This window comes from Rhipicephalus microplus, chromosome 8 (assembly GCF_043290135.1).
Source record: "Rhipicephalus microplus isolate Deutch F79 chromosome 8, USDA_Rmic, whole genome shotgun sequence".
Taxonomy (NCBI): domain Eukaryota; kingdom Metazoa; phylum Arthropoda; class Arachnida; order Ixodida; family Ixodidae; genus Rhipicephalus; species Rhipicephalus microplus.
The window spans coordinates 104,384,737-104,412,235 of NC_134707.1; the positions used below are offsets into that span (position 1 = coordinate 104,384,737).

General features: G+C 45.2%; 1 protein-coding gene across 1 annotated transcript; it reads left to right on the forward strand.

Moving 5' to 3' along the window:
• The first annotated feature begins 4,910 nt into the window (after positions 1-4,910).
• Positions 4,911-26,474, forward strand: LOC142768708 (uncharacterized). The gene is made up of 3 exons (XM_075870717.1): positions 4,911-5,831; positions 24,083-24,118; positions 26,221-26,474. Exons 1-3 carry the CDS (start codon positions 5,105-5,107, stop codon positions 26,472-26,474), a joined length of 1,017 nt encoding a protein of 338 aa, XP_075726832.1. The 5' UTR covers positions 4,911-5,104.
• The last annotated feature ends 1,025 nt before the right edge of the window (positions 26,475-27,499 follow it).

Below are 27,499 nucleotides of genomic sequence, written 5' to 3' on the forward strand. Positions count from 1 at the left end.
TTTGCTTTGCCAGTGCCTAGATGCTACTGCAGGTGGGCAGGACGACTGTCAGCGCGTTTCTTTTGCTGGTGTTTGTGTGGCACGTCCGTGAGAGCAGACGAAACTCAGCACGATGTACGTCACAGCATTGTGTGGTCACGGGACCAAGCCACCTATGCATGACGTCACTTCCCAACTCGGCGTTACGAAACCAAAACCGAAAATGGTCCACATAAGTAGCACACTATTAAATTATTTAGCGAAAATACACGAATTTTGGGGCGTGTATCATGCTTCCTGGAACCGAAGGAAACGCTTACAGCAAAGAACACGCATGCCACAAATTTGGTGGCACCACCCCTTTAAAGTCAATAGAGAAAACACGTTCGAGCTACGGGGCTGCTACGAGCCCAATTCATTTGTGTGTAGCATAAATTGACTAAAACACCACATGTTTATGAACAATCTCAATCACGTTTCCAAGTTCGCAATCCTCACAAGGACCATGCGAATTTTCGTTCATGTACAAAGTGTCTCTGATTTACATAAGAGCTCCAGCTGATGAGTATGTTGCTTTGAAATCCGTTAGAAGTGAGGAGTACAATCTTTGTGCGATCGTCAGTTAGACACCTTTCTCTTTATTACTGAGTGAATTCTCACGAAGACACGTTTGAACTATTGAGAGAAACTCCACGTACATGCAAATGTGTTGCTGTTGCATGTATATGAAAAGAGCTTGGCCACTACACTGCGGACATAATATTACCTACAAACATTTTTTTTGCATCAAATTCAGGAAGCCAGTCGCAAATGAGCTCACCATGTAAGTATACAAAAGCTGCTGCCACTTTTGAGCTATGTCGGCTTCTACTGCAATATTTTACGGAACAACATTTTGTTTCAGATGCTTCTGAGTAAGTATGCTTCTTACAAATATTAGCTTTCTTCGAAGCTAAGGAATCCAATATCATTCGTGGCCTAGTTTGTCCATGTGCTAACCTATGACAGGCCAAACACTGTTGAAGTGACGCGATGCTGTCAAACCCTCGTATATCAAAATCAGGTAATTAAAACTACACTTTGTTTCAAACTATTTTAAAACATGACAATTTCATACAGTGAATTCCTAGTAAAGCCTGTGGCTACGAAAAACAAAAATAATGGCAACACCTGATACATCGAACGTCGTAATACACAGCACTACTCGAGAGGTTCATTTTTCTACACAGGAGTTTGTCATTTCTCGTGGAAAAGTACTTTTCTGCCCAAAATTTAGATAGCGAGTGGTGTGAACGCTCGCTAGTAAATGCCCGGCACACTCGTGTTCACACTGTTATCCGCTCGCATGAAGAAAACTCCTTCATTGCGGAAATGAAAAACGGCCAGGCCTGTGCGGAACGTGCTGCACAGTCACAGCGAAAGCTGGAAAAGCAACCTTTCAAAACCTTTTTTCAACACTACTTGGTTAATCGCTCCAAGCGACTTTGCAAGGCACCCACCACACTATAAAACATTACATTATTTTACGTAGTGAGCAGGCATTCACTGTGTCGTCCTTCGTTATTCCGATAAGCATTGTAGCCGCTGCGCACTTGCGAGAAATATTATTGCAATTGTTTGATGCTGTTTCTGACGACGGTGACGAATTACGCCCGAATCTTCAATAATAGGGATCGAACATTCGATGACCCACTTGTTACGCGATTCGCATTGTGTGACGCCACGTTCGGTCTCAGTTTTTCTAAAATGATTTATTACAATAACGTGATTCTTTTGCTGAACACAAGCCTACCTCAAGTCAGCTTGTGACGGACTTTCAAGCGCAGTCTTGGCTCTGTGTTAGAACACTAGGCTGGTACGCAAAACCACCATATGAATATGAGAGACGCCGTAGTGGAGGGCTCCGGAAATTTCGACCACCTGGGGTTCCTAAACATGCACCCAATTAAATCTGAGCACACGGGCCTGCAACATTTCCGCCTTTATCGGAAATGCAGCTGCCGCAGCCGGGATTTGATCCCGCGACCTGCGGGTCAGCAGCCGAGTACCTTTGCCACTAGACCACCGCGGGGGAGTGCGCTGTAAAAGATGCTGTGAAACTACATGTTGAGGAGAATCACATTGCAGCTTTTCGTCGAGTTTATTATATTCACTCCAGTTTATTAAACCTGTGTCAGTTTGTCTCAAATCAGCGACCCAACATACGGCAGTTTTGATCCATAACAATTACTTTCTATGATGATTATTCAGTGAAGTTGGTGCGCTTCACACGCATTGCACACTTAATGCTCCCAGCTCAAACTCTAGTGTCTTACATTGTTACGAGCAGCATTCAAAATTGGATCTACTAAGCCTTGCCTGGGTGTATGTGCCAACGTCTCACGCTTCTCGCAAATTGAAGCCCATGCTGAGGAAAAGTGATCACCGCAGAATTGTTTCTAAGAGAATTTTTTTCGGCCAGCAGGGGGCGGGGGGAGGGCTAGGCGTTACAATTCACGGGTAATTCACCTCTGGCTGCTAATGGCCGTAGAACGTCTTAAGAAGCACGATATGAACTGCTTCTGAACGCACACGACGTCCTTGAAGTTGTGCCGTTCCGTCAAGAACAACCTCGTATACAAGAGAACCTAGCGGTGTAGTGACCCTGTAGGGTCTAAAGTAGCACAGAAGCAGCTTCTCGGAAATCACACGGCCGCGGATAGCCAGCGGAAAGGGAACACCGCCTCGTAACAACTGCCCAGGTTCTATTCTTTTTCCAAAATAATACAACTCTCGTGCACTCTCCTCGCCCACTTGTTTCGACATTGGCGCCTGCGCAGTACTTATTCTCGTGCGCCCGGCTTATCTAAGAAATAAGCATCTCCCAAAATGGAAGCACTCACCACCAACACAGGCAGCATGTGGCAAAGATAGTCTGTCCACACCAGCACAGGCGTCAATATCGACCGTCATCATTCGTGCTTCCTATTTCACCGATTCCCGTTGTACGTTGGATCTGCCAGATTTTTTTATGCTTTCCATCTTTCCCATTTCAGAGAATCATCGAAGTCGTTGCACTGCATATCTATCGCTGTTTGTTTCTGCGTATCTATGTTCCTCGGCTTTGCGATCATCACGGTAATGAGTGGCACAAGTAAGAATTTTTTCCGTGTTATACTTGGAAACGAGCGTTTTATGATGGCAGTTTCTTTTTGATAGCAATACGAAAGTAACATTGAACATGACCAGAAGCACTTTTGTAAATTATTTATTATTCAAAGCTAAAGAAAAGTGTGCAATGAATAAAGAGAACTGTATTTTGACTGCCTCTGTTTCCTACCAAATTCGATTGGATCTCGAGTAGGCCAGCAGTGTTGCTAACTTTGCACGGTATGTAACATAACAAAACTTGCGAGAATTCAAAGACTGGTTTGAATGATGGCTATATCGTTCGCTTCTAATAAATCTTTTACGCTCAAACAGCCGACTGATCTAATGAGGGCAAACATTATTGCAACACTTCCAGCGCGTCGAAAGAATCTTTTCCAATTACTTTCTGATTTGTCAAACAGTACTGCTCGAAGATGATGTAACATGAGACAACTTTAGACGAAACCTACTCGCCAACGTCACGAAATCGGTCAGTTCGAATAGGTTGTTTTGGCTAGACATTGCCTAAAAGGACCTACTTGAATGAAGCCGTTCTGCACAGGTGAATAGATGGGAATAACCTGCTTATTAAAGCACTGCATTTTTACCTTTTGCATTTTTAATTTAATTATCGTTTACTTAATTTAATAATTATTTACTTTATTGCGTTTTAATAAGTTGCGTGATTAACGTTGCAGGCTTTTGATTAAAGCACTGTTTTTATTTGTTTTCAATTTAACTTTTTATATTTATGTTATAAACTGTGAAGGCAACATGTGTTGTTCTAACTGAGGTGAAAGAAAAAAAAATTAAAGCACAACAGAAGGGCACCTGTAAAGTGCACTGTGTCTAGGTGTCTTTTTTTAGTTTTTGTGTTCTAATTTTTTCGCGCACTTCAGTAAAGATGAATTACAAACTGGGCCACCAGTCCGTGCTTCACAAATATTGATTATACGAACAATCAAAAGCACCTCTAAGCGTTTAGTTTGCTGTTGGTGTGGTGTTGTACTTCGATAAAAAAATACGTTCAATAAAAGAAATAATTAGGGAATACATCAGCAGCAAAAGGGATAAACATTGTATCAGCATGGCCCTGCATGGTTGTGGTTTGCATTTTTCTAGAGAGTAAAGAAACATGTGATTACTTGTATTGGAGTGTGCACGTGTTGTTTTTTTTTGCGTAGTATTATCGTATTCATTATGCAGGCTGCTTCGCCATTATTTTTTCTTGATAGATATGCAATGGCTGTGCGGCTATCGGTAGTTGTCTGTGTCTTATGACTTCCATATTAATGCCACTGTGGGTCGGCTTTGCGAGTTGTCGATCTTTCTTTCGGCGCACCAGTTCAATATGAAGAAGAACTGTCAGAAAGTGGCTCAGGCTTTCATTTATTCTACATCAATGAAACTAATATCTGCTATGTCCATGTGAAAAAAAACTCCACGCTTTACTGCATTCTTTTCAAGGTGCCATCTCGGGCGAAGACGCACTCATTATTTAACGTACATGATCACCTGGTCCTCTAACATTGCTAAAGTCAGTGACATCCTAGTTAATGCCATGCAGTACCTAAACCGGTCATCATTCAGTGGCAATTGTTCAAGGATTGTCACAACATACGAAAACCACCAAATTGATTTCTTTAAACTTTGTGTTATGCACTCGGCTCCTATGCTGCAATATACACAATATTATACAGTAAAAAAAAACAGCAGCGTTGACCTTTGTACTTGTAACTTTTCAATAGCAGGAATATGGAAATTGTTCGGAACGCCGAAAGCGTTTTAGAAGAAAACCGGTTGTGTTTTTTCCCATTTTTCGACATCACCGGGTTACACATAACACTTCCTGTACAATTTTTTATCAGGCGATGAACTGACCACCGATAAAAACGACAACTTTCTTGGTGAAAGTGGAGGAAGTGGTGGAGGTGGTGGCCCAGTGCCTTCTTTCCCAACTCCGCACACCCCAGTAACTAAGGCTGGAGATACAACCATGCCTGTAATCTACCCGTCAAGTGATCCTCACCAGCTGAGCACGGATATCACTCATACGCATGCTGCTACTCCGAGTACACCGCCTTCAACGGCAAGAGAAACTCCCTTCTCTTTGCTGTTTACTACTGCTCCGGCTACCACCAATTTCGCTCCAACTGATGCGTCTACCAGGCCACCACGTCCGCCTGTCCCTCGTCCCACTCCAAGGGTACCGGCTCCAACTCAAAGTAGGCCTACCAGACGCCCTATTCCTACAACAGCAACACCAAGCTCGCATGCGTTTACCACACGTGCGACTCCGAGTGGACTATCTTTCCCGACACTTCCGACTTTGAGTACACCAACTCCGACACAGCAGACGGCCACCAAACCAGCGACTACAAGACTGACTTTCCCTCCAAGGCTGACTACTTCAAGGCCGACTCTGAGACCGACTCCCGCACCACGACCCTCTACCACACGGACAACTGCAAGCCCAACTACTCCCGCGCCACGACCCTCTACCACACGGACAACTGCAAGCCCAACTACTCCCACGCCACGACCCACTACCACACGGACAACTGCAAGCCCAACTACTCCCACACCACGACCCACTACCACACGGACAACTGCAAGCCCAACTACTCCCGCACCACGACCCACTACCACACGGACAACTGCAAGCACAACTACTCAAGCACCAGTGACCACAAGACGACCTCGACCTGCAAAAAGTACACGAAGTAAGTTAACATAATTGCCTTCAGATGATGGCTTTGTTATTTGAAATATAAATACTACCTGGACTACCGTAACAATTCGTATGGAATAGTTTTGAGCGTTTGGTGGCTTTGACGAGAAGATCACGTAATTTTAGGTGCGTGGTCTTTAAAAGGGCTGTCAAATGTGCTACAATATAACAGCCGACACAAGTGCCATAGGCGTCACTTCGCAGCACCGCCTGCGTTTTTCGCAGGTGGTGCTGCGAACAGGTGGTGCTGCGAAAAACGCTGCTATACCATTACCCTTTGATGTAGCCGGTGTTCTGCCCAGAGGACCTGAGCCAGCCAGAGTCTCGGCGAGATGTCGAGGAGAGGAGGACGGATCTGTTAAGAGCTACTTTTAATTACAATATTTACAGGTAGCGTGTTACATGATGGTGGTAGCATCATGGAAGCTCTCGATGGAAGCATGACGGGAGCTTCTGGGAGCTTATGAGAGCTTCTAGGGAGCACCTCGGCGTTCGCATTTTATTACCTGGCCTTCCCAAATTCCCTGCAGGAAAAACCAATGGAGGCGAGGACTGTACAATAAATTATGACATCTTCACTTTTGCCCCCGAAAGGGGAAGGTGAAACGCCACCTCCTTCCCAACCCACTGAAGGGGGAAGAGGGATGCCCAGTTCAGCCCATGGCGAGGGGAAAAACACTGCACACCGCGCACGACACAGCACAGCACGAAGTCATTGAGTCCTACGTAGAACTCAACTTTGTTGTCTATTGCATTGATAGGTATGTGGCACCAGGCAGACCACAAATTGTAGAAACAGCGGCATCAAGGCGCCACGGAGAACGTGAGAAATGCATACGCAGATAGTTCCGAGACGCTGGGCCCTTGACGACAATGCAAGCCGCCTCCACGGCCAACAACTCTTCCTAATCCGTCAGTTGGTCAGGCGTGTCCAAAGGGTTTTACGAGGGGTGCCGACGACATGAGATAACTAGAAGAACGTATTTTATTTATTTTTATTTATACAATACTGCAGACCCTATTTGGGTCCAAGCAGGAGGGCAAATACATGAATATAAATATACACATACACACACACATATATATATACATATATATATAAATATACGCATATGTATATATCCGTGAACAGCAATCACAAAAAAATTAAAAGAGAAAATCACAACTAAAGAAGATGTACACTGAAGAAATACGAAAAACATAAAAAATGAAAACAACGTCAGAAAGAGAGAACAGAAGTAAGAATACATAATATGCGCATAAACATTTGCCCATACCCCCGCAAGACACTTGAAATACACAAAAAAAGAATTGAAATACAGAAAAAGGAGCACTAAAAATAAAAAATGAAAGATTATTCAACATGACAATGGCGAACACCAAGTAGATATATGTTCAATGGAGTCTATGCTTACTAGTTATGATAAATGCAGATTATTCCAATCGTTTATAGTGCGCGGAAAGAAAGAATAATTGAAAAGGTTAGTTCTGGTCTTATATGGTGGTAAAAAAAATTCGTGACGATGCCGTGTTCGACGTGCTGCAGGTGGTGTCACATACGCGTGTGGGTTTAGAGAGAGTTGTTTTTCAGTTGGTGGAGAAATTTTAGCCTGTGTATTTTCCTTCGAAGCTGAAGTGTCTTGATATTATGTTGTTTCATTAGGCTAGTGGGAGAGTCAGTTATTCTGTATTTAGAAAAAATGAACCTAACTGCTCTGCGTTGAATCATCGCTAGAGCGTTTATGTTAACTTTTGTGTAGGGATCCCATACGATGCTTGCAGATTCGAGTTTCGGGCGAATAAGTGAAGTGTAGGCTAGCATTTTAGTAGAATGAGGAGTGTGCTTTAGTTTGTGCCTGAGGATACACAGTTTTTTGAAGGAGGAGTTACATATGTTGGAAATGTGGTTATTCCAACTTAGGACACTGGTTATCGTGATTCCAAGATACTACTTGTATTTGTTTACTTTGGTGAGCGGTGTATATCCTAGGTTATAAGCAAACGACATCATATTGATTTTTTTATAGACATGTAGACTGTTTTTTCCTTGTTCAATTCCATACCCCATCGCCCGCACCACGACAAGATGTTTTGAAGATTAGAATTAAGCATTAATTGATCATTAAGAGAACAAACTTCGTTAAACACTATACAATCGTCTGCGAAAAGCCTAATTTGAATAGGGGGAAAATTTCGTTAACGATGTCATTTATATATATTAGAAATAGTAAAGGTCCCAAAACACTACCCTGGGGTACTCCAGACGTTACTGAACGTTCATTAGAAGAGTAATTACCGATTGATACAAACTGTTTCGATTATACAGACAATCTGCTACCCAGTTAACTATATATGCAGGAAGGTTAATTGACTGCAGTTTTTCAATAAGTTTACTGTGAGGAACAAGGTCAAACGCTTTCTTAAAGTCCAGAAATATCACGTCGATTTGGCTCGACTTGTCAAGTGTACTAGCAAAGTAGTGAATAATTGTCGTTAATTGTGTTGCAGTCGATAACCCTTTGCGAAAACCATGCTGATGAGGAGAAGAAAGTATATTGTTATCATTTAGAAACTTTGTTCTTTCTTTAGCAATAATATGTTCAACTAATTTGCTGCACGTGGACGTTATTGAAATGGTTTTTTAATTGGCTACTTGTGCTGCGTCGCCCTTTTTCGGAATGGGAACGACACGCGCAGTTAGCCAATCTGCAGGGAGAATAGCTGACGACAACGAAGAACGAAAAATGATTACCAAAAAGGGGGCTAACACTTCAGCATATCTGCGCAGAAAGGCATTCGGTATGTTGTCTGGTCTTGGAGATGATTTAGTTTCAAGGTTCAGTAACATTGATACCACACCTGGTTGTGATACAACATCAGTGTTCGAGTCGCATGGCAAGCGATTAGGGTTTACAATGGTATTAGAACTAGAAAATACACTGTGAAAATAATGATTAAAGCGCTCTGCGATACATTGCTTATCGACAACGACGAGGCCTTCGTGAACGATTTGGTCAATTGAGTTAGTTTTCCTGCTTATAAAAGACCAAACGTTTTGGGGTGCCGTGCGAATGAAGTTTGGCAACGTGTGCTGGAAATACCAGCGCTTAGCTAGCTGTACTTCAAGGTTTAATTTATGTTGCATTTGGTGAATAATCACACGGGAGGCCCGCCGTCGCCTTAGGCGCTTTACTTTCCTTTTGAGGTGAGAGATTTCTCTCGTTATCCAAGGAGTAGTTTTCGATGCTTTTTTAGTTTTGTTGGGAATAAAGTTGCTAAGACAGCAAGCAATAATTTGTTTCAACTCATCCCAAAGTACAGCAGTATTGTTACTTTGAAAATTTTCATGGCATAGTTCCAGATAATCCAAAACACTTTCTTCTCTGGCACGAGAGAAATCTTTAACCGTTATCGTTTTACATTTGCTGCTGTTAGGTACCTTCAAAGAAAAAGAACAGTATACCAGGTTGTGATCAGAAATTCCGGGATCAACCGATACAGAAAAGTTTTCTAATGAACGACTAATAAACACAAGGTCCAGTATTAATGCTGACATACCACAGGTGCGCGTTGGCTATTTAACTATCTGATCCAGATTGTGAGATAGGATGATGTCATGCAAATATTGTAAATGTGAATTATTCGCGGTGCAAAAAAATCCGTTTTCCCAATCGACATCTGGCAGATTAAAATCACCTATAAGAAACACCTTATCGTTTGCAAAATACGCCATGTGTGTAAAAAGATCGCGAAAGAATTCAAGGGGAGAGTCAGGTGCTCGATAAGCAGCAAAAAATAAGAATGATTTACCCCAGCAAGACAACTTTAGTGACAAGGTTTCTAAGTTATCAGCCTGTCGTAATGGTGTAGCGGCTATAGTGTTTTTTAACAAAATAGCCACACCGCCCCCCCCCTAGTACTTCTGTCACGGCGATACGCCCTGTACGACGGAGGAAACACAACAGCATCTTCAATATTATCATGCAGCCAAGTTTCCGTTATGACAACTACATGAGTGTTGTAACCTAAAATAGTAGCCTCGAGGCTTTCCGATTTATTAACGACACTGCGGGCATTAATGTTTAAAACTCGAAGTTCTTTAAATTCAGGGGAGGCCTCCACGGAGGAAAGTCAAGTATTTCTGGTACTGTTTTGACGACCGTCGATTTTGATCATCAAGTTGTTGCTCTCATCCCATGTGAAAAGTTCATGGTTAATGCGCAGCTTATTGTTACGCAGGCTAACTTTCTTGCCTTGCTCTCTATCAGTTCTAGCGCTATCGCACAGCAGTTTACGTTTGCTTAGCGTATTGCGCGAATAATCGTTCTGAACTGATATTCGAGTACCCTTTAGTTTATGAGCATTTTTTAAGATATGCTGTTTTTCAGTGACATCCTGGAAGTGAATAATGACTGGTCGTCTACTACCCGCGTTACCGAGGCGATAAATTCGGCCGACAGATTTACAATTAACCGAAAGCCTCTTGGAGAAAACTTGTTCAAGAATCTTATTTTTAAGAATAGCTTCAGTTTCACCCATATCCCCAAAGACTACTAAATTGCATCGCCTACTCCTATCCTCGAGATCAGTCAACTTCGCCTCTAGCAATTTTACAGTACGTTCAAGGTCATCCACGCGTGAGGCTCGTCTTTCCAATTCGACGAATCTGGCTCCCCAGTCAGCTATAACCTTTTCAACGTTATTCTGTTGTTCTCTGAGTGCAGTTACATCCGCTGTCAACTTTTTCTGGCCAGACAGCAGCTCCCTCAACATCGACTCAACAGAAGCCCCACCACTATTAGTGGGGCCGGAATTTGACTCGACGTCACCGCACAACAGCAGCAAACATACACAGTAAACATCATAAGCAATAGAAGCACAGCGTTGGGGGCACGGCAAGACCAAAAGACCGCGACAATCACTCCTAATCGTGCTATAGCAGTTACTAACCTGCACGAGGTAGCAAAACGGTTTGAGCCACATGTTCTTCGATGGTCCGCCGTGCCCACAAAAGGCGTAGGTCTGGAGCTGGTGTCTTTTTAACTGGTGTGTCGACGTCACGTGGAACATAAGTGGCGCCACGAGTAGGTGAGGCGTGGAACGAGCAGTGACGCGACATGAGTGACGCAGTTGGAGACCAAGCGCACGTGGCGAAGTCAGGCAGATATGCCTGGTCGATTGCTTTAGTCTTCGGTAGTTGCAGAAACGTTGATCCGGGCAGACCATGAACAAGAACCTGCACGAAGTAGCAAAGCGGTTTGAGCCACATGTTCTTCGATGGTCCGCCGTGCCCACTGTATTCTCTGTTGTCGCCGCATTTGGTGCATCTCTGGGAGCACAGACTCGGAAGAAATCAGGGTACGCTCAGCCCCAGTGTCTAATGCGTCAAAGCGGCGTCAAGCCAGGCATGCAGGCCAATCGTAAGACCTCGTTGCCGCGCTGGCCATAACTGGGCACTACAATCAGAGCCATCCACAGCGAACGCGCATAAGCACTTCACATTCATTGATGTTGAAGCATGGTTTTTCGAAAATCCTTGATCTGGCAAGCTGTGCTATAGTTATCGCACACCACCACCCGCACCATGGTCAGGGGCTGTGGTGAGCTTTATAATCAATGTTACCACCGTGTTATGTCAAGGCTACTCAAAACAATAATCGAAGGCTAACGTTATCACACGTTCTCTTGTGACCACCTGTTGTAGAGAAGGCGAGTATTTCGCTCACCCTACACGTTTCCAATGGTCCGGGGCCAGCGCTGTCGACGTTCTGCTTCGCGGCAGCTACGGAAATCGGTAAACCTGAATTTTTTTACGTTCGTGGCAATTCACAATGCAGCAGTACTGTCGACCGCGATCTTTCTTCGTAGTGCGTGGAGCTGTTGGGTCTGCTCTTGTTTTTGTCGTAGTTCTGGCAAGTGGACTGACAAGCACGTCGTGGCTGTTTGATGCCGCGTCCGAAAAGCGGAAAGAAATTCGTAGCTCTTCTTCGGAGTGTACAATGTGCAAACACCGCTACTATTTTGCTCAATCGTACTGTCGTCCGTGCTAGTTGCACCTGGTTGCACAGCAAGCTACGCAAGGTTGTCGGGCTTTGTAATGCACTAAACTGCACCAACGGGTGCCGCTACTTGTCTACAAATCTCCAGAGTCTTACGTTTAAACAGTGGGAAAAACACTGTGCTAGAAATACGGTGACTGCAAGCAGAAAGAGCATACTAATGAGCCCCATAAATCCAAGACAGCAAGCTTGAAAACCATGACGCCCATCGATCACGCAGCTGCGTTATGTGCAATTGCACCAAGTGAAAGTGTTTTCAGGATTATACTAAGAATCACTTACATAGCTAATCATATGTTCACTATTATGCTTTTTGGATATATCTTAAGACTCACTTACACAGCTAATCATATGTTCACTATTATGCTTTTTGGATATATCTTGTGCGACTGTTTGAAATATTGGTAGGTGTACGGAAGTCTCCTAGCGTTAAAAGAGCACAGACACATTCATTTTTTTTGCTGACATGTATAGATGATGACCCAGTTATCACAACTGGAACCCTCGTTTGCACGCGGGACAGTTTGTTATGTACAGGAGTTTTGAGAGCACCTAGTCGCAATTTTGGTTTCATAAAGCACTCAGCGATAGGTAGTCGCTGTTCAAGCAGGAAGGAGAACACAACTACCCATGTGAGCACGTAACTGTGACGCGGCAACGCGCGATAAAGCATGCACCAGCAGGCGCCGCACTAATACACAGCCCACGCAAAGCCGCCGTCACAGATGAAGAAATTGCGGGACGCGTGGGCGCAAAGAGTTTGTCCGAAACAAGCAAACACAAACTCGGGAGGTAGGGTTAGTTAACAATACCGCCACGTCGACATCAGCAGAGCGAGGGGCTCCGAACTCACTCATTACCTATGTTGCCTTTCAATTTTTGTATCAGTGCTCTTCATTCACATAAATTCGAGAAGTTCTAAAGGAGGTCTTTTGAAATTAGTTCTGTTCATTCCCGCTACGTGGTTGAGGGCTTGTGAAGGATGAAGGTATGGTCACACGCGTGGTATTCGTGTAAGGTTGCAGCAGCGTAGAAAATTAGACGAGTTCGTTTAGCTTCACGGTGCAAAACGCAGCACCTAAAGACAATGCACAAAAAAAGAAGACAAAGCGTTAGGGCTATGCCTTCACTTTTTTATGTGTGTCATTTTTATGCGCTGTATTTCACACCATCAAGCAATCAGGATTCATTTTAAATAAGTTTGAGTTTGTATTTGCCCATGATATTTTGTACATTTTGCGTATGCATTCAACCAAATTTTTCTCATTCATTCCCTCCCCTTGTTAATTCTGTATCCCATTTGCTACGATCACATTATTTCACAGAAACCTAAAATAGGTTCTTTCAAATTATCTCTGAGGAATTCCGTAGGTGGCGCAAAGGTTGCGCAAGATAAATACGCGGCTGCGTATTTGTAGGACAAGGGCAGGAGAAACTCAGGATGCACTTGTCGGAAAAAAAAATGCTTCTATGCTGTTGTAGAAAGGTAGGGCCTTGTCGGGACAATGAACACAGGACCGGCACGCTGACGCTCTGGTCGTTGTACCAACTCAGTTATCCAGGAATCAGTTAGTTCAAAGAAACGCTGAATCATCAACAACTCCACAAACATGGTCACAGAATATTGCAAATGACGTTCTTTAGAATCGCACAAGGTGACCGGTATGTTTCGAACCACCGTATTTTGCGGCACGAAGCTAATTTTTGTTTCGTAATAATTCTGCCACCTTTCCAGATTACGTAGAGCTCTTTCGCAAAATTTTATGTCCACGTTCTACGACTGGCCGACTATTCCTTTCTCACACTGTCAAACGGTAGCTTCCTGGTGAACTAATCAACTAGGTAGACCACCGTGCAATGGCACTGTCCTCGGTGTAGATCCGAGAATAAGCAAAAATTTGTGCACCCCCAATACCAGCTTTCTTTTTTGCTTGTGTACTTCTCGCTCTGTTTTTTTCCCATCTTTATTCAGCATTGCGTCTTCCCTAAATGCAGGGTAGCATACCGTATGCTTCAATTCTGGTTCACCTTCCTGCCTTACTTTTCATTTTTCTCTCTGTCACACTCTAAACTCTATTAAAATGCTGGGTTGGTGGATTCCGTAATCATTAGTGGATAACATCACAATATTAACACGTATGCTAGATCAAGAGTGAATAAAGTGACAGGAAAAGAATTACTCTGGCTTAACTCGTTTAGCCTGAGTGTGTCTAGTCAGCTGTAAAGTTAATTTTATTGAACAAACTTAGTTGAGCGTCGGCAACAGCTTTGTGGACGCAGCCTTGGAAAGGCTGGCAGGCTGCGTCTGAAGAGCATCTGTAGACACCTGAGAACATGTATCTATTATTTAGCTTGGTTTCTCTGTAGGGCCGCGCTTCGTGAGGCGTGAGTCTCCTCCTTCCTCCCTCTCCTCGATCGCCGCCTTCTCTTTATTTCCTTCCGACGACGAAGCCTAGTTTCTTTCAGGTTGTCCTACTCACTTTACATATTTTCCAATGAATCCCACTGAGCCGCCTTTTCGTACTTAAGATGTACTGCTGTGTCCGCCTTACATAAGATTGAACAGCGCGATTGAGAGTGGACAGAACAGATCACATGTACGCACGTACGCCCACGCACGCCCGCACACGTACGCCCACACTAGCACGCCCCCATGCCCCCACACACAGAGCGTCGACTCTTCAGTGGCAACAAGGCTGCAAAACGGTTTTACAGGCTCCTCCTCTGACGTCATGCCAGTTGGCGCGGTTACAGGTTTTATCCACTTAACAAACCAGGAAGCGAGTTATTGTGAAGTGAAGCAAAATTATTGACAATTCCATCATAATCGTCAGAATTTATTCCTAATTAGGTTTTTTTAGAATCGAAAATGGCAACCGGTGTTGTAGGGAAAAGAATTAAACGTCAATATTTTGTGGCACAAGACCACATTTTTTTTAATCAGTGGGTCACCAAGTGGCATTACACAGAACTCATTTTCGAATTTTTGTGTCTCTCACCAGTCGGAAATTTTTTACTTGCGCTGTCTAACAATAGCTTCCTGGTTAACTCATTTACTAGGCAGACAGCTGCAGAATTATATTGAAATTGAAATTAAGCCTAACATTAAGAATTTTTGGGCTTAACTCTTCTGAAAATTTCGGATTGGTGATTGCGACAAAAATTATTGGACAACGTCACAAAGTAGCTTCTTTTTGGATACAACAGGAAACAACATGGACGGAAAACATTTGGCTTTCACGTAACTCAGTTTTGCCTAGGTCTATAACCTATGGTACGGTTAATCGTATTGGGCAGGTTTAAATGAGCTTCCACAACCCGCTTTCCAGACTTAGCCAGCGTCTTGCGTATGGCATGCTTTGCATGGCAGCAGCCAACGTATGGCCGGATGCGTCCGCAAAGCCTTTGCTCCGTCCCAAATAAATCAGTTTTAAGGTTAGTGCATGCATACGCTTCTCGAGGCGTACGTCTCGTTGTTCCTCTGTCTACTCGGCTCACTGCCATTTCTCGATTTCCTTCTCACGATGAAGCCTGACTTTTTCTCAGTTTAGGCAACTCACGTTCCTTATCTGCTGGCGAATCCTACTGAGCCACTCTTTATGTAAGATCCCATCAGTTAATTTCCTCCTCCTCGACTAGCTTCGACACTAGCTAAGGAGGGAAGATGTTTCAGGTTCGGAATGGCTCCCCTCGATGACTCGAGTGCACAGTGGCAGCGCGAAGGAAGAGCCGTAGTCCGGTGAAGAGAAGCTTTATTGCAGCCCCAGGCTACTGCCCGAGTCTAAGCCCGAACATCCGCTCTCATTTCAGATTCAAACAACCTCTTTTCAGCCCGCCCTTGGTTGAACAAAGAGTCTTTACAAACACCAATCACATGTTGGGACTCGCATCATCACAACCAATCGCAGAAACACCTTCATAACAGGTACTAGATTGGTAAAAACCACGTTACAAAATAAAACACGCAAAGGGATAGGTCCTGCGCGTGTGACACTCTCTCCCATGCCAGGCCATGCTGCCTCCGTCGGCCGACTTCTGTCGGCAGCCGTTCTCACGCTCGAGCCCCGTCAGCTCTCATTGTTGTTGCTTCGTAGAACCCTCCCTAAGAGCGGTGGGTACACCTTTGGGCTCCGTGCGCTTAACAGGTGTGCATGCGACAGCGAGGCGCCCCGACATATTAGGGAGTTTTAGTGCTGGGTACCCAAGCGGCTTGCGTACGCAGGACGTTGTGGCGGCGGCATTGCGCATGCGCGAAACCCCAAACAGATGCGTCGCAAGACCGCTGGGGCGATGAGGCCATGCGTTCGCGCGGTTCACCTTCACAAGAACTCATGGTATCCGCACTGCGGATACTCTAGCCGTCGAGTTAAAATAAGCCAAAGTGCAAGCACTTATAGTGATTACACGGTTTCAGTCAGATTTCCAAAGCTAGAATGGCGTGGAACATAGAAACTAAAAGGCGCATGCCAGCCCCCGACCAGCTGAATAGGTGCCGCCATCTAGCGCGGCCATAGTGAAACAGACAACCACGAATTTGTTATTGCAGAAACATTGTGCATTGTACATTTGGTGCAAAAACTGCGCAGCGACAATATTACAGATGAGTAACCTTTTTATTCATTTTCACCTCAAAAACATTACGCGTAAGCTAACATGTTCATGACTGCAGTTGCTCGAAGTGTTACAAGCTGTCGACACTGTCGTTACAGTAACCTTGTATTTTTCACTTTTTTGCGTATACCAGATTACTGTACACAATAAGAAAAGTGTCCTGGTCACTATGTATGTTTAATTTAACATTTTAAATCATAAAAAGACTTAAATAATACTTACGCGACAAGACGCTATGGCTCTGCGAGCGCGTGTGAACTTCGTGCGGCTTGTGTTTGCGTGCGTGCCACCGTGGCGCCAACTAAAAGGCATTCCGGTTGGCTATGGGTTCGGCACGCAACGCCACGCGCTCCCAAGCCCGCAAGGCCCCAAGGGAATGCGTACCCAGTACGAAAACTCCCTATTAGCAGCACTCGGTAATGACATACAGCAGGGGAGGTTATGCTCGTCTCCCTGCCGCCACTATGTCTCGGTCAGCCAAGTGGTCGCGTCCCCGCGTCATTGTCAATGGCACGCGTGCATGCCAACAGTGGCTTAAAATCAGACGGTGGCGCCTGACCTGCCTCTCGCCAGACGCTTTTCCGAGTAAGCCTTCTCCTTCTAGTCCTGAACGGGGATGACTTTGACGGCTCCGCTCGTGAACCGTGCGAACGAAGGAGGCTCCTTTCTTTCCCATGCTCGGGGTCTTCCGCGTTCGCCTTCGCGGAACCGATCGGCGTCGCTAGTTGACTGGTCGGGAACTGGCTACGCGCTCTACATCAGCCGCATTGATTGCGCTACACTCAACATGCTGGTAACTGGTGCCTCGTACTAACTCCATCCTTGCTTCTTCTCTGTTAAGTCTGAACAGAGCGATTGAACGCGGACAAGTAGAACATGTGTGCGCGCGCACACACACACACAACGCTGGCTTTACGCTGGAAGCGCGCCTGTGATGGGGTTTTCCTGGCTCTTCCTGTGGTGTAAATATTAGTAACCTGGAAACTGCGGTTGTCGGAATGCCTTAAGCAGGCGAAAGGAGTGAATTCGGTGGAAGAGGCGCCTCTGTTTGCGTGCTTTATTTGTTGTTCAAAACGACCATTTAATACGAAAATATAAAGTGCAGCCTCTTGGTGGTGACTGCAAGAAGTTTTCCATCACAAGCTTGTTGAAAAACTCGAATTACCTTAACATGTTGGGTGTATTGAGCTGCAGTACGGTATGCGGTACTGCTGTGGCAAAATTACCGTATTCGAAAATAGTGACATTTTTATTGTTTTTTTTGCCAAGAGTGCAGAAAGTTGTTTGCACCTCTACGAAGTCAGCGGCGATTAGAGCGCTGTCCAGAACACTTTGTTTTCTATCCATCTGCTGTCAAATAATCTCTTACTACTAGTGAATCTCAAAGGCGTGAAGCTCGTACCTACGGAACACTGACGCCCGCGATGTTTGCTACATTATGAGGCTTAGAAGTTGGCGTCCACACCGACAGTAAATTTGCTAGACCACAACGCAGTTCTCCAAATTTTGGTGATGTAACGCAAAGAAAACAGCCGCCACAATTTAAGGCCTCCCTAGAAACTTGTCTCGCAATTCCCGCACACTCTTTTTACCTCCGTGGCATTTTAATTGAGCAGCGAATAGACAAAGCCTGAACGCATTACCATCAAGATTGAGTAGTAGTCTGCACCGAGATAGGACCCACCTTGTATGGCTTTTGGTGAAGGTTAGGTCTGTCATAAAGCGCGAATCCACCTACACTATCATTGGCACTTTTTGGTTTCAGGAAGCAGAATCCCGACTGCTATGAATGACTATGCGGCACAGCTGCGGCATTGCTCAACCTAACCGACACCTTCTTTCTGTATGACATGCATTGCGAAAGCAAACATCGGGATACTTTTAGTGAGACTAGATTGAAAGATAAAGCCTCTGTAGAAGCTTTTGTATAATCTAGAAATGAGAAATATACAGTATAGTGAAGTGAAGCACTTTGTACGATAACAAAGAAGACAAAAACGACATGACGGTTGCATTTCTGGCGACCTATTTATTTCAGGAAAGAAAAATACTTCATAAACTCCTAATGAGGGCATGGTTATGTGTGGCTAAATACAGAAAACCAGATGAAACATTTTTTTCAGTTTTTTCATGGCTTCAAGTGAGACCGCAGTAAGAGTGCATCAATGCACCCACGCCTAACTGGGTTATGCAGAAATCAATCAACACAGAGTCACTGTCACAGAACAAGCGCTCAAAAGGGGCGCGCCGCCAAATTCTTGCGATAACGCGCGGGAGAGCGCCGCGAGGTCAAAAGAAAAAAAAGAAAACAAACATCCAAGGCTCCCCCCCCCCAGCGCGCGACTCTCTCCCCTCGGAAGCGTGGCTTCGCCGATGAACCTCCTCACCCCACAGCGGCGGCTGGGCAAGCGCTGGAAATTTCTGGAAGGAAATAGGCGTGGTTATGCCGAGTTGAGTCATCTGACGTGGAGGGTATTCGAACCGTCTCGCCCTCTCCCCAGCATCGCTGCGTATCGCGCCGACGAAATGACGAGAACCTTCTGGAATCTCGCACGGAAGGTGTTTAATCGAGCGGCCGAGACGAGAGAGCAGGAGAAGACGGAAGTTAGCCCCAGAGCGCGTAGGTATTCCGCCGTGTAGTCGGCGAAGGTTTTGTCCGTAGGGACAAAGCAGGAGAAGACAGAAGTTAGCGCCAGAGCGCGTAGGGATTCCGCCGTGTAGTCGGCGAAGGTTTTGTCCGTGGAGACAAAGCAGGAGAAGAAGATGATTTCCACCTGAGGGGTGACGACTCGAGCTACAGGCCACAGTGTGTGTTTACCGCTATTGAGCGAAGACGCGTGGCAACAGCTGCGTGTGTAAAGCCGGCGTGTTTCCGGCGAAGAAGTTTGAAGCTTGGAGAGTGGCCAATTGAAGACGCGAGGTTTCCTGGAAGAGAAACTTCGGGGCAGCGGAACGGCAACAACGCTGGACTTTGAGTGATTCTCGGAAGAGTATCATTCAGACTTTTGTTCCAAGGACTTTGGACTGAATAGGTTTTCTATCTCTTTAGTCTTTAAGTGCCTTGGTTGTTCAATGCATGCGACTGCATTGTAGTGTGTATTGTTGTCAGTGTCCGTTGTTTTGAGTGTGGCTGATTGTACTGTGAAGTACGTTGTTTGATTGGTGACCTATTGTCTGCAACTATTGTGGAGTGAGCATATTTGTGTATTGTTTTTCTGATGTGCCATTATTGAGAATATAATCTTGTTGGTTTATCAACTCTCGGCTCTGACTTGTTCTTTGGGCCACAGCCGACGTCCGCTGGCGCGCCAAAAAGGACCACTTCTAAATTGTCCACGCTTTCGTGGGGCTGTTCGGGGGGCCGATACTTCGGCCCTTGGAATTAGCCCGGCGATCGCCTCCCTAATTAACGGTACTTGTGTGACAATTAATCTGGCGTCCGCGACACAGGACCTTTTGGTGCACAGTGTGTCCAAAGTAGTGAGAAAGAGCCTCGAGTTGTTGATAGTGCTATCGGAACGATTTTGTGTGTTGCTCTGTGTTCTCGTAACGAGTGCAGGGGAGTGTTCCGATAGATGATCTAGGCAGATACTTTTTGCACGCGGCAAGGTTTTATTTGCGAGACACAATGGATCTCGAAAAGTTAGTTGCTCTTGGTGAGAAGATGGGTCTTTCTGGCGCCGAACTACAGAAGTGGGTAAGCCAGAAGAAGAAAGATGCGGTGGAGAGAGAGAGGTTGGCAGCGGAGAGGGCGAAGGAAGAAAGAGAGCAACAATTGAAGTTGGAGTTGGAGAGAAAAAAGCTGGCAGCCAAAAGGGCGAGAGAAGAAAGAGAGCAGCAATTGAAGTCGGAGCTGGAGAGAGAAAGACTGGCAGCTGAGAGGGCGAAAGAAGAAAGAGAGGAAAGAGAACTGCAGCGACAGCACGAGATAGAACTCGAGCGGCTCTGTTTGCAACAGCGAAGTGAAATTCCGGTCCAAGCTAGAGTTGAAAGCAGCGAATGGGAGGACCACGGATTCCGCTTGAACCCAAGCAAGCTGCTCGTAGCATTTGATGAAAGGAAGGACGAGGTTGACGCGTACCTTCACAGATTCGAGACGATTGCAAGGAGTCAGAATTGGCCGGAACATCAATGGGCAACTGCTTTGAGTACTTCCTTGAGTGGTGAAGCGCTCAGTGTGTACGGCAGGCTGACGCCGACCGATGCAGCCAACTACGCAAAGGTGAAAGCTGCTTTGCTGAAGCGATTTAGATTTACTGTGGAAGGATTCCGGGACAGATTTCAGACAGGAAAGCCAGCTGATGGTGAGACGGCTACGCAGTATGCCGCCCGACTTTGACATTATTTCGACAGATCGATTGAACTTTCAGAGACAGCACAGGAGTTCGATGAGCTTAGGGAGCTCCTAACTAGAGAACAATTTCTTACTAGTTGCCACCCAAGCCTGTCGCTTTACTTGAAAGAGAGGAAGGCTGAGTCACTTGAAGGAATGGTTGAATTGGCTGATAAATTCTTGGAAGCGGAGGGTGGAACTAATTTGGCCAAGGTCAAGAAGGAGTGTCCCGACGATTCGAAAAATTCGGCACCCGAACAAAAGAAGCGTGCACCGGAGAGTGTTCCGCAATGTTTTCTGTGTAACCGAGTGGGTCATCGCGCGAGCAACTGTCGTACTAACTTTGCGAGTCCAACGGTAGTAAAATGTTTTAAATGTGGTCAGACTGGGCAAAAGGCAGATGCATGTCGAAACGGAGCGAGTCAAACTCACCAGGTATCCTGTGTGCAAGCAGCACCGAAATCCGATAATAATGCCGTCACCGACGGATTCGTAGAATCGAAAAATGGGGAGAAAATTCCTATTGTTGGTGCCGTAATGTCAAAACAGTCAACCGGTGTTTCGAAGGGAATGCCAACGCTGCCTGGAAAAGTTGCAGACAAAAAGATTACGGTGTTAAGAGATACCGGCAGCTCCACTGTTATCGTGCGGAGAGATTTGGTACGGAAAAGTGAGTTAACAGGCAAAACGAAACCGGTTTGCTTAATTGACCGTACAGTTCGGATGCTTCCCGAAGCAGAGATTGAGGTGGAAACCCCGTACTTCAGCGGGAAGGTTACCGCTCTATGTATGACGACCCCCCTTTACGACCTTGTCATCGGAAACATCGACGGGACGCGAGGACTGAATGATCCGGAATGTTTGGGAGAAGACCCTAAGATAGAGCCCTCGCCAACCCAGCGACCGCGACATACAGTGGAGGAGCATCCCGTGACGGATCTCACTAGAGCCCAAGGTGAAGCCGCGGCGCAAGAGACAGCGAATGATAAGATGATCGTGTTGAATGAGTTCATGTGCTGGGCAGCTGGACGTACGTCGACACGACCCCAACCGACCGACAGTGTAAAAATGCCGGAGTCGGCCAGCCAGGCCCAATGCCGTGACATGAACAAGCTGGTAAATAAACCGACAGGACTCGTTCAACGTTATGACCCGTTAACGGTGTCGGAAGTGACAACGATGGCTGAGACGCCGCCTCAGATACCGTCGTTGGAAAGGGCTCGCCGAAAAAAAACGTGGAAACACAAGAAGAGATCGAGCGAGCACTGCAACAAAGGGCGCAAGCGCCGCTCAAAGTACGCAGGATAAGTGCTGAGGTCGAATTAGAATGTGTTTGGCAGTGCTGAGTGCCATATGTTGTGTTAATGTTGTGTTATCCTGTGTCACAAGTGTCGAAGTATTTGTGCTGTGATGTGATGTATAGTGTTGTACAAATTGTTGTAATGAGAGAACTTTGTACATTTGTATTATTTGGAATGTGTGAGGAAGCGTTTTACTCATGTACCTGCGGTTATATTTCATGTGTGTGAGATTGAATTGTAATGTCCAATTCTATTGAGTGATCTATTGTTAATGTGAAGTGTCATGAGCGACGGTTTGTGTTACAGTCTTACAGAGTGTGTGGGGACTGTTCAAGCTCGTTTGTGTGGTTTTGAATATTATAAGATAATATTTTAAAGTGGGGGCAGTGTCACAGAACGAGTGCTCGAAAGGGGCGCGCCGCCAAATTCTTGCGATAACGCGCGGGAGAGGGCCGCGAGGTCAAAAGAAAAAAAAAGAAAACAAACATCCAAGGCTCCCTGGGCGCGCGACTATCTCCTCTCGGAAGCGTGGCTTCGCCGATGAAACTCCTCACCCCACAGCGGCGGCCGGGCAAGCGCTGGAAATTTCTGGAAGGAAATAGGCGTGGTCATGCCGAGTTGAGTCATCTGACGCGGAGGGTATTCCAACCGTCTCGCCCTCTCCCCAGCCTTCGCTGCGTATCGCGCCGACGAAATGACGAGAACCTTCTGGAATCTCGCACGGAAGGTATTTAATCGAGCGGCCGAGACGAGAGAGCAGGAGAAGACGGAAGTTAGCGCCAGAGCGCGTAGGTATTCCGCCGTGTATTCGGCGAAGGTTTTGTCCGTAGGGACAAAGCAGGAGAAGACGGAAGTTAGCGCCAGAGCGCGTAGGGGTTCCGACGTGTAGTCGGCGAAGGTTTTGTCCGTGGAGACAAAGCAGGAGAAGAAGATGATTTCCACCTGAGGTGTGACGACTCGAGCTACAGGCAAGAGTGTGTGTTTACCGCTATTGAGCGAAGACGCGTGGCAACAGCTGCGTGTGTGAAGCCGACGTGTTTCCGGCGAAGAAGTTTGAAGCTTGGAGAGTGGCCAATTGAAGACGCGAGGTTTCCTGGAAGAGAAACTTCGGGGCAGCGGAACGGCAACAACGCTGGACTTTGAGTGAGTGATTCTCGGAAGAGTATCATTCAGACTTTTGTTTCAAGGACTTTGGACTGAATAGGTTTTCTATCTCTTTAGTCTTTAAGTGTCTTGGTTGTTCAATGCATGCGACTGCATTGTAGTGTGAATTGTTGTCAGTGTCCAATGTTTTGAGTGTGGCTGATTGTACTGTGAAGTACGTTGTTTGATTGGTGACCTATTGTCTGCAACTATTGTGGAGTGAGCATATTTGTGTATTGTTTTTTTGATCTGCCATTATTGAGAATATAATCTTGTTGGTTTATCAACTCTCGGCTCTGACTTGTTCTTTGGGCCCCAGCCGGCGTCCGCTGGCGCGCCAAAAAGGACCACTTCTAAATTGTCCACGCTTTCGCGGTGCGGTTCGGGGGGCCGATACTTCGGCCCTTGGAATTAGCCCGGCGATCGCCACCCTAATTAACGGGACCTGTGTGACAGTCACTCTGCGGTGCGTGGGGTTATGTTTCGATAGAATAAGGGATACATTGGCTCACAACAAAATTGAAGTAATGATTGCAAAGAAAAACGCAATGTGTTCAAGATAGTGGCTTACACTGATTGAGATAATTGCCCTTCATGATGACCGCTGTGTAGGTTTCAGCGCTGTCGTTGACACTAAACGGAATGAGCTCAGAGCATCAGAGAAAAACATTTTGCGGGAATAGATTGCCGGAACAATAAACACACGTATTAAGGTCATTCAATGAGGGCTAGAAAAAAGTTTGCAGCAGCCTTTTGTTTCTGCAAGTCGTTAAATTTGTTTTTTGTTTGTTTACAGGAACCCGGAAGACAACCACACTGCCGCCATTTTTACGTAAGTCAGCACCATCCCTAGCCAGTTTTTCAAATTTATGCTGTCACACATTGAAACGTCTGCGTAAGGAATTTCAAAAGAATGCTGTTTTGTCTCAAATGTTATATAGGACCTGAAATTTTTATAGCTTGGTTTCTACTCCAAATTCCTCCGAGTGCAAGACTGCAATGTCAATCAGGAGCTGCAGTGTAAGGAGTATGAAATTGGGAGCGTCTAAATGATGTCGAGAGTATTAGGTATTCCAGGAATAAATGAAAAGTTGTCGCACAGCGCCTGCTGCTGAAACCAATGTTTCGACAAGTGGCCTTCCCTTCTTCAACGCATTGAATATATTTGTGCCCCATGCGTTTGTAGAGATCACAGACCAAATTCCATTCACTGCAGTGCAAGAGGCGGGTAGACCAAGAACAAAAAAATATATTAGTGCGGGATATTAGGACACGGCGCGGTACCTAAATGTGCTAGTCAATTGCAAATATGAGACCTTAAATAAAACCGCATCGGTTCTTTTTTTCCGTCATCCGTACCTGCGCATCACTACTTTTCACCGCCTTGCTATAGTATACAGTGTTATGCGAGGGCGTCCTATGCTTCGCCGTCTCCTCTTCCTTTTGTCACCTACCGACACACAAAGCCTGTGATCACCCCTCTGTTTTAATACATTATACAAAACTATGCCATGCTTTACTTTCTGAACTTTTTTTCATCATCCTCAACCTCACTTTTTCTTTATGTCTCGCTGTATTCTACTATACTTGGCTGTGCGATGCACCCGGTCCACAGTGCAGAGTTAGGAAGAGTGTTGCGCTGCCAACAGATACAACCCTACCTCAAGCTGCAGCAGCTACGCTGTCCGAAGAGAGGGAGCGGTGCTGTTTTGCAGGGGTTTTGGTTTGCCTCCGAAAGGTCGACGCTGTGTGGGATTCCGTAGAGTCATGAAACAGCAGTGCAGTTTCTGACTTTCGTTGTCTATTTACCACATCGCTTGCATCCTAAAACTATATTGGAAATTTCTCTGTTATCCGAATATTCGTAACATTTTCGATAGGCAGAAGCCTCCAGTGCTTTTCTTGCCTCGAGGACCGAACATTCTAACAATGCGCAGCTTTGGCTTGAGGATGCAGTGTCCTGCTGTAATGAATTCTCGGTGGCAGCTTTCGGCGATTTATTTCTCACTTTGTCTCACGACCTTTTTAGCCTACTGAAGCAAGACTTCCTAGATAGCAAGCAAGTATCACTTTAAAAAGCAATATGCTAAAATAGGCAGGGTTTTATTAGTGATAATGAATACCGCGATGTCACATCGATGCGAGCGAAAATTGATGTTCCTTCTACTTCCAAGATAATGGTTCATTCGGTGAGAAGACATTCCAAATCACGTCGTGTTCAAATATTCCCAGAAGTTTTTGCGTATTACTTGTGAAAAATGAAATACCAATGACCCCTTTTTTCCTGCAGTGTATAGAAGTGCGAATGGACTAAGCTCTCTACTCCACCAATCACCATCCTAGCTTACCGCCCATGGCGCGCGATAGAGTTCCGGTAGTTTTGAAAAGAACGAATCAGGAAGCAATCAACAGAAATAGTACGTGCATCGACCTCGAACCGTACCTCGGGCAACCCTTTTTCGTAAAAAGTAGCGCGAGCAAGTTATCTTGCGAATCCACAAATAGCAAACACCAGTACCAGCGCTTGAACACTCGTGCTAATGCTTTTAACGTCAAGCTTGCATAATATACATGGCGCAATGGATGGTGAATATTATATACGTGTGTTTTGAAACACAAAATGGGGAAAGTAGAATTTCGTAAAGTGACTACATTCCTCGTGTCCTCCCGCTCTCTAAAATATCACGACGAAAAACGTATGCGTATAGAGAGCACGGCCAGTTTCGCGGGGCGAACGTGTTCAGCTCGGCCTGCTCAATTTGCAGAAGATGGCATACGCGTTAGTACAAATTCAACTGTTTCCATTTCTACAGGCACAGCAAAGTGTGCATTAGGCACCCTGCTCCCTTATCCCCACCTCAAAAAAAAGTTTGCCTTCAGGCGTGTGGGATGTGAATTGTAATGTTCGCTTCATCATCTGGATCTTCTTTTCAGAGCTCCCGGTTATGTCCAACTCCACGTTCATGTGCACTGTGAGCGAGCCGGTCCGCAATACGAAAGGCAAAAGTATGCTCTACCTGCCTCCAGATGGCCTATGTGACGTCATGTTTTACGAATCTCTCTACAAGGACGGTAGGAACACCATTAGTGGTGGTCCCAGCAGCTGGGACCTGGCTCCGAGGACCTTCCTTGATGAGGCGTCCAAGTTCAGCCAGACCGCGATCGGTTTTTCCTTTGCGCCAGAGTGAGTAAACATTTACAACGAATGCACCGTGTTTAGAAGCCCCATTAGGATTTTTTTCCGCCCGAACGAACTTGCACGAGATGTTCTTTTGCACATCACGCACATTTTGGCGTAGTGAAAGTTTGCGCTATATATGGCAAAGTAGAAGTGTACGCAGAGGCAATAACGTTATTCTTCAGCTCTGAATTTGACTACAAGGCTGGAACGTATTGTTGATGCGGCATTGTGAGACTTTGTCTCCTTTCTTGAAGTCATTAAAAAGAAGAAAATAACATTTTTTATATAGTACACGCATGACCTAGCCATTCTGATGTAAAAATACTACGAACGCCTCAACGTGTCACGTTGATTTGTGAGAGCTCTTGTAGAAAAAAATGTCTGATTCATTGTAAGGGAGAAATAATGATAGTTATTGCAGCCATTGCAATGCTTCACGAAGAACGGCAAACGCTGGTGATTCCTGAAGGACGCGCAGAAAGAACACACACACCACTAGTGAAAACCTCCGCAACTCGACACCCCTGGTGGGGTGCCATTAAACACAAACAAAAAGAACGCACAGGTAAACATATAGCTAGCGCAAACTCACAACTGTCACCATGGTTACTGCTTGTGTTCCTGCCACGCGTGGCATGTTTCGAAGCCCCAACCACCCCAAAACGGGATGGGTGCTTGTTTGAATTTCGCATATCCACTTTCATGTATATATATATATATATATATATATATATATATATATATATGGCACCACGGGAGCGTTGTCAACAAGGATAAATATATTATAAGTATAAATATATTATAATATATTCATCAACAAGGATAAATATATTTATAATATATTTATGATATATATATATATATATATATATATATATATATATATATATATATATATATATATATATATATATATATATGGCACAACAGGAGCGTTGTCAACAAGGATAAATATATTTATCCTGTTGACAACGCTCCCATTGCGCCATATGCCATACCTTCACAAAGACTAAGGCGAAGAGAACGAAGAAG

Coding starts and splice junctions, on each gene's coding strand:
- LOC142768708 (XM_075870717.1), top strand. CDS start 5,105: ATGCCTGTAATCTACCCGTCAAGTGATCCTCACCAGCTGAGCACGGAT. Junction 5,832..24,082: donor ACCTGCAAAAAGTACACGAA/GTAAGTTAACAT, acceptor GTTTGTTTACAG/GAACCCGGAAGACAACCACA. Junction 24,119..26,220: donor CACACTGCCGCCATTTTTAC/GTAAGTCAGCAC, acceptor TCTTCTTTTCAG/AGCTCCCGGTTATGTCCAAC.